Raw genomic sequence first — 11545 nt, 5'->3', positions numbered from 1 at the left:
TATGATTCACTTTTTGAAAGATTTATTTATTATTTGAGAGAGAGAGTGGGGGGGAAGGGCAGAGGGGGAGAGAATCTCAAGCAGACTCCCGCTGAGCACAGATTCCCCCCCCCCAAGGCCAGACCCCATCCCACGAAGATCATGACCTGAGCTGAAATCAAGAGTTGGTCACTTAACTGACTGAGCCACCCTGGCGCCCCAGTTGTAATTCATTTTTATCACTGCCAACCATCTTTAGTTTGTAGCTCTCCCAACAAACAGGTACAAACTGCTTGTCTTCCAGAATGTGCTACATAGTTACTTCCTTAGGATAAATGTATAGGTTAATTTAGTGAATTCTACTGAATATAAAATGACCCACTTTATAAATTTTCATTTGCATATGTTTTATAAATGCATCATCCACTGAGCAATCCCTCATTCTTGAAACTGTCCTCAGCTCCTGTGACTCTACTCTTGGGTTTCCTTCTTTAAATCTCTGACTACTTCTTGGTCTCATTTGCAGTATCCTCTTCCTCTGCCCACATCTTTGATGTGGGATTTCTCCAAGTTTCCATTTCAGACCCCATTTTCCATGGATGATCTCACCCACTCCCCTTCCCATCTATATGCTGGTAGTTCTCAAATTGTTAGGTAAGCTCAGATCTTTCCTGAGCAGCAGACTGGTTTATCTATCTCCTAACTGATCTGTTTCCCCCCGTGCATTAAATTCCCTTAGTGTAACCAGAGTATTTTTGTTTTTAATTTCTAGTAGCATAGACTTTAGAAAAATAAGAAAATATGAACAAGAATTAACATTATCTGGGAAAAGGGACACTAAAAGACATCACAAGAAGCAGTCAGACAAATCTAGAATGTGAAACATTCTATAGGACAAATGACTGGCTATCTTCAACAAATGGTGTGGGTGTTGGGGGAGGGGGGCCATTCTAGATTAAAAGAATTTAAGAGACAGAACCATATGCAATGCATGGCTCTTTGAATCCTAACTCAAGCTAGCAATGCAAAGAAATTTTTGAAACAATTGGGGACATTTAAATATGAAATGGGTATTAGATGGTACTAAGTTTTCATAGTAGTAATAATGACATTATAGTTATGTAAAAAAGGCCTTATGTTAGAAATGCATCTAGGTGTATAAATAAAATAAGATTGACATAATATTAGTAATTGCAGCTGTTTTTCTTGTTATTTCTACTTTTGTATATGTTTGAAATTTTCCGTCATAAAAAATTGAAAGGGCAGGTCAACTAAAAAGGAAAAAATAGGAATAAGAAAAAAAAAAAAAAGTCCTACCATCCTGGGAATGCTTGTTTACAGAACCAAAGGGCTATCTGGTAAAAGTCCTTGACTCTGGCAATCAATCCTGGCAGCAAATCTGGGTTTATCTCATGCACACGTCGTCTGTTTCTCTGCAACACATATGAAGCACTCAGACGGTTTCTCAGGAACAGGAAATTGCAGGGTTTTGTTTTTTCTGTTAAGAGCACTAACTCTTAACTGCAATGAGACCATTCCTTGGTCCCAGAATCATCCGTTGCTGCCATCAGATTGCAACTTAATAAATTAAAAATGGTCAGGTTGGCTGTGTTCTGCTCGCGTTAGTGATAAAGTGGGTAACTATAAATTCAGATCACTGGAAACCCCCTGCTAGAGCTTTCCACACTACAGCATGGTAAACTCTGTGCTTGTGGGAACCACTTTTACCTTCATCACTGTCAAAACCCAGAGACAGCGTGGCACTTGGCCCCTAGTAAGCACTCATGTTTAATTGAACTGAAACCCTTAGAGGAAAGGGGCCACAATAATTTGAATGCCACTTAGCATAGGAAAAAAATGTGATAAGAGATGAGGAAGACAAGTTTGTGAACTACTTCCTAGAACAGTAAATATCCCTTCCCTGGTCATTGGAAATTTGATTAGGACACGAAACATAGATGAGAGAAAGGATAAGAATGATAGAAGCCAAAGCATCAAGTCCAGATAAGATTAGGAGAGAGAAATTTTGGTTTCATTCAGATCTTTCTTTAATAAAGTATTTTTTTAAAAACTTCTGGGGCACCTGGCTGGCTCAGTCGGTAGAGCATGCGACTCTTGATCTCAGGGTCAGGAGTTCAAGCTCCATGTTGGACATGTCCTCCTTTTAAAAAATGGTAAATAAATAAATAAATATTTTTCCCCCTACCCTTCTTTTTGTCCTTCCCTTTCACATTATCTTCAGTAATAGTGCTTGCCAATTCTCAGGAGTCCACACACTATAGAATGTCAGGGAGCTGGCATTCTATTGTCTGGGGACACGTAATATACAGGTCCTTTCATTTTGCCTCTTTTGTCTAAAAATGAAATTCTAGTAAACATCACTTTTTAGTGTTGTTAATTTAATGAGTCGTTCCTAATTGAAGCCCCTACCTCTATCTTAGTGTGAGAATTAGTAAAATAAGTAACATTAACCCATTTTAAATTTGAGGAAGAAAGAAAGGCACTATGAAAACATGAGGTATTGCTGCTTGAATTGGTAGAAACGCAACTTAAACCTGGTTTCTTTAGGAAGTTTTGAGACCAAAGACCATAGCAGAACACACTTAGGAGCTCGCTTCAGGACAGTGTCTGCCCATGCCACACCTTTCCTTACTACTTTTTCGTGTGCTATTGTAAGCTCCTTTACCATCTGACCAAGACATTTCCTAGTGACCAGTTGCAACAATTTGACTTTATCCCTTTCTCATTCCATAAGCAATGGTGGGGCTGCAACACCATGAAATTAATTCCTAGAAGTCACAAAACAAGATTTTGACATGAGGGGATGTCCCTCATTTAGAGTTCCCTTCTGGATAAGATACTGGAGGCCTTGTTGCAGGGAATTCTTGAGAGAAAACAATAGGAGGATGAGGGATTGTGATGGTTTCCCCCCCCTCCCCAAAGAAAAATATCAATAACCCTGTTGACAGTGTAAAGCAGTGTTTCTATCTGGGGTCAAGGCCAGAGCAATGGACTCCTTATCCCACTCATCCTCTTCCTCTGATAAAGCCCCAGCCAGTACTGTAAAATCTTTTTTCAGGAGAGCCTAGCGGCCTTTTTTTAAAATGTGCTTGAAAAAGAAAGGGACAAAGGACAAGTGGAATTAAGAGGATTTCCAGTCTGTTCTGGTGGCTGGTCCAGAAGGATGCTTCAGTTCCTGCTTCTCACCTGCGTCTTCATCACAATCACACCTGCATCACCAATGGGTGAGTCTTGTGTCAAGTACTTGGCACAATGCACTTTTTGTTGTAGGAATTTGCTATTATGTCCGGATTAAAAGCTATTTTCCAGTATCTTAAATACTGGTTCTAGAATAGTGTAAGAAAACCTATGATAACCTACAATACATATATTTTCAAAGAATTTCTGTTTCATGTTCCCATTAGCCTCTTGCCTGGGCATCCAGAATTTCCATGGATCTGCCATACCCAACAGTTTCCACTAGATAAATATTTCTTGGAGTATGTGTAAAAAGAATTCTAACTTCTTTATATTATAGACACTTTTATAATTCCAACTTTTTTTTTAAGGTTTTATTTATTTATTTGACAAAGAGAGAGAGCCAGCAAGAGAGGGAACACAAGCAGGGGGAGTGGGAGAGGAAGAAGCAGGCTCCCAGCGGAGCAGGGAGCCCAATGCGGGGCTTGATTCCAGGACCCTGGGATCACACCCTGGGCTGAAGGCAGACGCTTAAAGACTGAGCCACCCAGATGCCCCTATAATTCCAACTTTAAGAGCAAAAATATAATCTTTAGAGTTGAGGATAGAGTTGCTTTCTTTTTTTTTCCTTTAATGAATACAAGGCACTGAATGAAAGCTCTATCCCCATGAAAGGCACAGATCTGGATAAATTGAACTCAGTCTGGACATCTGAAAAATATGACTTTTGCATCGACTGAGTGAATCTTAAACTCTTTCCCTTCTCAGGCTTGGCACAAAAATGGCCAAGAAGGCAAAACAAAGTTTCAATTCCAGTTACTAACACATTTCTCCTTTTTCCAATTGAATTTAAGTTCTAATTGAAAGAGAGGGGAGAGGAGGTTGAGATGGACAGAGCTATCCTTCTTGGCACTTCTGCGTAGCTCTGTCTAGTTGACCCTGATTTATTTCTTTACGATAATTCAGGTCTTGTGCTAGCACCTTCAAGGGTACACATTAACAATAGGTTTGAAACCCTAAAAGATGTGAAAATTAAGGTAATATGGTATCCTGGATGGGATCCTGGAATAAAGACACAGGCAAAAACTAAGGAAATCTAAACTATGGACTTGAGTTAATAATAATAATGCATCACTACCGGATCATTAAATGTGGAAAAGAGACCACACTGAAGTATGATATTTCATAATAGGGGAAACTGGGCACCAAGTATATGGAAACTCTTTGTACTATTTTCTCATGTATGCCCTAAATCTAAAACTGATCTAAAAAAAAAAAAAAGTCTATTAGAAAAGTCTTGAACTAAGTTTAATCACCCTGTATCTGCAGCCAATAACCAGCCAAGACTTTTCTAAGCAAAAATCGCCCCCCACCACCGGGAACTACCACTTCCCTTTCTTTCCATTCTTTATTGCTGACTCTCCCTCTAGTCCCTCCCGTTCCCATCAAAGATCTCCCATCCCACATCTTTTTTATGTTATTTATTTTTTGCAGCCCTTCTAGGACGTTTGACTCAATGCCAGCAGCGAGACAAAGGGAAAACTTCGGGGGCTGGGGAGCAGGGAGGCGGTCTTCCCTGGGAGGAGAGGGGAAGTGAGAGAAAAGGAGGGGAAGGAAAGGAGAGGAGGGGAGGGGGCAGGAAGCAAGGAGGGAGAGTAGGGAGAAGGGAGGGAGAGGGAAGGAAGAACACAGGGAGCTTGCGGACCCAGGACCCAGCCCGAGGGGCGGCATCCCCTCCACCTGGACGACTGGGACGGGAAGGGCACGGACGCTGCCTGACGTCTGCTCTCCGCACTTGGCCGCCGCGAGGGGCTGGCCCTTGGGGACACGCAGGCGTCTGCGCGTCCCGGGTCGGGGGGGAGTCGGGAGGGGCCGCCAGGCAGGAATCCTGGTAAAGACCAAGGAGCTCTCTGGCAGGCCTGGCCCGGACTCAACTTTGAAAGGAACCCTCGGGGCTGTTCTTTTTGAAGGTCTCCCATTTATGGAGTGTGTACTTGAGCAATTTAGGACGCAGTATGCATAATACCGAATTCCAGGCTCCCCACGGAGAGACTGAAGAATACCAGTGGCCAGATTCTTAAAGGTTTGAAAGGGTGGAGAGGAATGGGTTATTTAATGTTAAAAAATATTCCGTGGGGAACTTAAAAAATGTATTTATTTTACAGAAAATAGCCGGTGAATTTCCCCTATTTGGGCCATATGTCCCCTTCAACAAGAGGAAGTGAACTTTTAACAAAGAGCACAAGAAATGACAGTTAAATTTAAGGAAAAACTTTATAAATCATGAAATAGTTATTGAGGGAGGTTTAGGAATTTCTGCAAAAGCCATTAAAAGTTGAGTATCTAACCATTTCTTATAAAAGTAGAGCCAAGGAGATCAACAAATATTTCTATGAATTTATAATCACCTGTGAAATTGCCCTGGAAACCTTCCTTGCTTCTTAAGAGAACCACAGCTGGGAGAGCAGATGAGGGAATTTTTCCCTTTTGAGAGGGGAGAACGTCTGGGTGAGGACATTTCCTGCCCTCAAGTGACATCAAATATGGTCTAGGGCACAGCTGGGATATCTCAGGAACATTTTAAAAGAGAGTGGCTCCTGCCATGTGCAACCTGCAAATGTGTTATTTCCAGAAAATGCAGTAGCCTATTTATTTCCTGTCCCAAACTGTCATATTCTCTCTGGGGCCATTAGCTCTAGGCTACACCCTCCTCTGCATGTGACTGAATTTAGAGAGTGAACCGGAGTTTTAAATGTAGTCTGGGAAAATCCAAAATATTTTCTAGACAACTTACATTTTATGATCATGGCCCATCCACATTTAATTATTGTGCAGTATTTGCTAAAACTGAATTTTCTGCCTACAAAATGTATGGGCCTTAATGTAAGTTCCCCACCTACAATGTCAGGTAAGTCGGCCTCACGTGCATTACAAAGGATAGCACTCTGGCCAGTGTTCCTTTCTAGAATTTCTTGGTTTTATAGACCCTTCCTAAGGACAATTTACCTACATTTCTTCAATGTTTCCCTGAAATTGAGGGAAGCAGTGAGAATATTGGGGTTACTGGTGTCTGTAGTCATTAAAATATTGTTGATGAGATATTTGTCCATGCGATTTATGCACTAAAAATGAATGCTCGAGAAATTTGGCTCTACTTTAGATAGTGATGCCATGGCTGATTGTTTATACACAAAGTTCATATATTTTCAATAAGCTGATGGCATATATACCAACATTCAGCTTGAGAATATCTCTGATAATAATTTGCTTGTATGCTGTGTATTTCAAAACAGCAGACACATGCCAGAGGCACTTTCTTTTCAGTGGAGTGAGCTGTATACCTTCTTAACAAGACAAACCTCCCAGTAGTGCAAAATTTCATCCACAGTCTTGCTTACAAATGACCATCCAAACACTTTTTGAAAATTACCAGAGACGAAGAGCTTACAACACTGCGATAGGCCTCTCCATGACTCTATAGCTGAACTAAAGGTGCCCCCAGCAGTCTGTTCTTGCTCTTGTAACAGAATACCTAGATTTGTGAGAACTGATGCATACTCTTCAGTCTTTTTTCTCCAAACTATAGTTGTCAGCTTCTTCCCCAGTTGGTAATTTTTTGACTCCCTTCCAAGTCTGGTCACTTTTCTCTGGACACCAGGTTTGTCCATACTTTCATATAATATAGCCTCCAGGTGAACACAATGTTCAAAATATTTTCTGACCGTTACAGAGCTCAGGGAGACTATAATCGTAACTTCCCTTGGTCTGAACAACTATCCTTCTATCAAATGATTATTCTGGATAAAAAGTTTAGTCCAACAGTAGCACTAAACCTTAAGCAGATTGGAAATAATTATGTAAAAGGCATTTATAAAATATGTTTACGTCAACTTAAGGAACCTTAAACAGCTATATGGGAGATTTTCGGGTATTTCTTTCTTAAAATAAAATAAAATAAAATAAAAATCCAAAATGTAAGACCAAGAAGGTGGGCTCAGGCTATCGCCATTGTAATTTGAAACATGACAAGGTGGCTCTGAGTGTCTTTTCATTCCCAGCTCTAGATCCTTGTTCTGCTTACATCAGTTTGAATGAGCCGTGGAGGAACACGGAGCATCAATTTGATGAGTCTCAAGGTCCCCCTCTTTGTGACAACCATGTGGATGGGGAGTGGTACCGCTTCACGGGAATGGCAGGGGATGCCATGCCCACCTTCTGCATACCAGAAAACCACTGTGGAACCCATGCTCCCGTCTGGCTCAATGGCAGCCACCCTCTAGAAGGTGATGGTATCGTGCAACGCCAGGCCTGTGCAAGCTTCAGTGGGAACTGCTGCCTCTGGAACACCACGGTCGAGGTCAAGGCTTGCCCAGGAGGCTACTATGTGTATCGTCTGACCAAGCCCCGCGTCTGCTTTCATGTCTACTGCGGTCGTGAGTACCTTCTCTGTGCTCTTTTTCCTCCCCCGTAAGGCATCAGATGGCATCAGAAAATGCCGTATGAAATTCAGTGATGGTAGTATCTCAGAGTCTGAATAGCATTGATTTAGGGCCACAGGTAACTTCAGATGGTGATTTCTGTGATCTGTCCTTGGGTTTCTGAAAATGTCCTAAAGAAACGGAAAGGGAGAGGAGCTATGACTCTGATCAGTTCTATTTTGTTTTGTCTTTGTTCCATTCAAACAAAACATTAGAAAATGAAGTGTTGATTTGGGTTTTCTAAATAGTGGATTTCCAACATTTTTGAGTGTGGATGACCCCTTTTTAAGATCTATATCAGACATCCGCAGGGTGGCATTGTGTTTAGTATCCATTGATTTTTTTAAATGATGTATAATGGGAAAAAACTACTTGAGATCAGGAATATTTTTAAATGAATTTTTGTATTATTAATCCCATCAAAATCTGTACACATTTAAAAAACGGAAGCACATAGGAGAGTAGGGCATAACACTTACTTAACCCACAGCTCATATTTGATGAGGTTTTAGATTCACAGAGACTATCACCCGTGCATCTGAAGTCGGGAACCATTGATCTAAATGACAGATGTCCCTGGGCAGTATCTCTTTCCATTGGGTTACATAAACCCTGAATGATGAGAACTCTCAACGTTGTCCACGAACCGATACCTCATGATTGAACTCATGAGGCTTTCTCATGAATGAGAGTGTCCTCTGGTCCTCGCCCCTCATGCAAGGTTGACTTCATCTTCCACAGATTTTTATGACATCTGCGACGAGGACTGCCATGGCAGCTGTGTGGACACCAGTGAGTGCACGTGCTCTCCAGGGACTGTGCTAGGCCCCGACAGGCAGACATGCTTCGGTAAGAAACTCATCTTGAAGTGGAAACAGGCCATTTATATCAAAAGGACACATCAAACACTTCCTGACTCAGAGGTCTGTCGCTTTTCTAGTTCGTGTCTCTAAACATTTAGAATGGTGTTTGCCTTTTTTAGGTCATGACTAAAGCCTGAAACCAAATTTATATCATGGGTGGAGACAATCTGGAATTTCACTGTCCAGTACAGCAGCCCCTAGCATGTGTGGCTGTGGAGCTCTTGAAATGTGGCTGGTATGACTGAAAAGCCAAATTTTAATTCTATCTAATTTTAATTTATAAACTGATACTTGGCTTAGTCGTTGGAAAACTGAAAATGTTTGGGACAACTTGAGTAACCAACTATACATTTTATGACTCTAAATACAGAGCAAGTATTTCCAATGAAAATTTAGCATCCAAATTGAGATGTGCTATAAATTTCTCAATAATTTTAATATTGATTTTACATTGAGATGAAATGTTTTAGACATATTGAATTAAATAAAATATATTATTAGAATTTTTTAATGTGACTACTAGAAAAATTTAAATTACTTATGTGGCTTGCTTTGTATTTCTGTTGGATAACTTTGGTCTAGAATTATCTAAGGACATACTTCTACAACTTCACTCACATAATTTTGGTTTCTCTGAGCAGCAAGAAAGGGGGGTCAGATTATTTTCTAGGAAATCTAGACTTGTCTACTTGTACACGTGTTGTTATCTGTAACTAGAAGAAAATAGAGTTGAAAAACCCAAGACTGAAGATCATACCTTTTCCCATTATGAAGCTTTTTGTATTCAGACTCAAGTAGATTTCCTTTTTTTAAGATTTTTAAATTTATTTTTGTGAGAGAGAGAGAGAGCACAAGCAGTGGGAGGCACAGAGTGAGAGGCAGAGGGAGAAGCAGGCTCCCCACTGAGCAGGGAGCCTGATGCGGGACTTGATCCCAGGACCCTGAGATCATGACCTGAGTTGAAGGCAGACACTTAACCAACTGAGCCACCCAAGCGCCAGGACTCAAATAGATTTAAAACACATCCAGAGAGGAAGGGAGGACTGGCCCATACCCACCTCCTCAAGAAGAACAGTAACTGGTCAGCATGGAATGGGGATTAGGTTGAAAGGTATATAAAAATGCTCTTATTTTAGAAAAGCTTTTGTTCTTCAGCCTCCTTAGTGAACCCACTGACCGTCCTATGGAGCAGGTTTACACCCTCCCATGCCAGCTGCTAGCGCTCTTACATGACGGACTTTATGTGATTTAACGCTAAAAGGTTTGGGGTACAGGAGAGCATTGTTCCTGTAATCTTCCCCAACCTCCCTCCTCACCTCGATCTGTCTCTATCTCTGTCTCTGTCTCTGTCTCTCTCTCTTTCTCTCTCTCTCTCTCTCTCTCACACACACACACACACACACACACGGTGTGCTTGGAAAATCTTTGACGTCATTTTAAGGCAGTTTTTGTTTCATTACTCAGCTTTTGGAGGGTTTTTTGTTTGGTTGTTGTTTTTGTTTTAATATTTTATTTATCTGGGGCGCCTGGGTGGCTCAGTTGTTAAGCGTCTGCCTTCAGCTCAGGTCATGATCCCAGGGTCCTGGGATCAAACCCCACATCGGGCTCCCTGCTCAGCAGGAAGCCTGCTTCTCCCTCTCCCTGCTGCTCCCCCTGCTTGTGCTCTCTCTCTCTCTGTCAAATAAATAAATAAAATATATTTTTAAAATATTTTATTTATTTATTTGCGAGAGAGAGAAAGCATGCCCGCACAAGTGGGAGGAGGGGAAGAGGGAGAGAATCTCAAGCAGACTCCACACAGAGTGTGGAGCCCAACGTGGGGCTCAATCTCATGACCCATGAGATCATGACCTGAGCCAAAATCAAGAGTCGGACACTCAACCGACTGAGCCACCCAGGCACCCTTCAGCTTTTGTTTTAATATAACTTTTGACTAGGTAAGATAGTTGGGTCCCAAATTAAACAGTGTGAAAGGTATACAATGAAATGTCTAGTTCTCTGTCCTCCGTTTGTTCCATTTCTCCCTTCTCCAACCCCATCTCAGGTAATCTCTTATATTATTTTCTTACGTATGCTTTCAGGGTTTCTTCAGGCAAATATAAAAAATGCAAATATATATGTTTATTTACTGCCCTTTTTTTACACCAAAGTTGCATACCATACGCATCTCTTGCTTAACAATTTATCTTGGACATCATTGCCTAATAGTGCACAGGGGGAAACCCCCGGTTGCTGCCTGAGGCCTGTCTGTCAGTTTCAGGGACGTCATGAATTCCCTTAAATTAAACGCAAAATTTTGTGATAATGTGCATATGTCAGTTTTCCTTAATTTAAAAAAAAAATGTAACTTACTTTTAATTCTTCATTTTAAATTCCATAAATTTTTTCAGTCAGCGAGGAGTAAAGGAAAATAATACAACAGGATTATTGGCCAGGATGATAAAATAATATAACTCATGTGCCCAGATTGAACTATAGTTAGTTTTTTTCTTCCTTTGTCTTTTTAATAAAATTTTGAAAATACAAATAAAGCCATCTCACTCCGTCTCCTTTTTCATTTTCCTATTTCACCCTCCAGGAGTAATCACTGTTTTGAAGTTAGTGTATATTCTTCTGGTCCCTGTTTTTATGCTTTTATTATTTGTGTATGTACCCATAAAAATATAGAGCATTGTTTTTGTTCTTAAAATTAACATTAAAATGATACTCCAAGTGTGAGATTTTCTCTAGAGCATACCCATAAAAGTGGAATGGCTGGGACACAGAGTGTCTAAGGCTGTAAATGACAATGAACTCCCAAATGACAATGGCTTAAATCAGTACAAGTGTATCACTCGCTCACATTAAAAAAAAACACACATCGGTCTCAAGGTAAACCACCCAGGTTCGGGACAGCGTGTGGCCCCATGCAGGAGAGCTGTCAGCACCTCCGTCACCATCCACTTTCCGGGCCGTAGTGGCTCAAACTAAGAGTCTGATCTTACCCACTGTGTTTTCCATTTCTATAAGTTCTATGTCTGTTTGGTT

The 11545-nt window shown here is 40.9% G+C and overlaps 1 protein-coding gene across 2 annotated transcripts in view; it reads left to right on the top strand.

The window, feature by feature from the left end:
* OIT3 (oncoprotein induced transcript 3) overlaps positions 1–11545 on the top strand; it is a 29592-nt gene continuing 18047 nt past the window's right edge. The window contains exons 1-3 of one of the 2 annotated variants that reach the window (XM_045783550.2): positions 1–3224; positions 7236–7610; positions 8397–8504. In XM_045783550.2, coding sequence (XP_045639506.1) covers positions 3164–3224; positions 7236–7610; positions 8397–8504 — 544 coding nt within the window. In that variant the 5' untranslated portion in view covers positions 1–3163. Of the gene's footprint in view, positions 3225–5046; positions 5261–7235; positions 7611–8396; positions 8505–11545 lie in introns of those variants that run through there. The other variant, XM_045783549.2, reaches the window with a different exon arrangement.

This window comes from Ursus americanus, chromosome 6, assembly GCF_024610735.1.
Source record: "Ursus americanus isolate L20-20 chromosome 6, mUrsAme1.1.p, whole genome shotgun sequence".
NCBI lineage: Eukaryota > Metazoa > Chordata > Mammalia > Carnivora > Ursidae > Ursus > Ursus americanus.
This window is presented reverse-complemented; position numbering and strand designations above follow the sequence as displayed.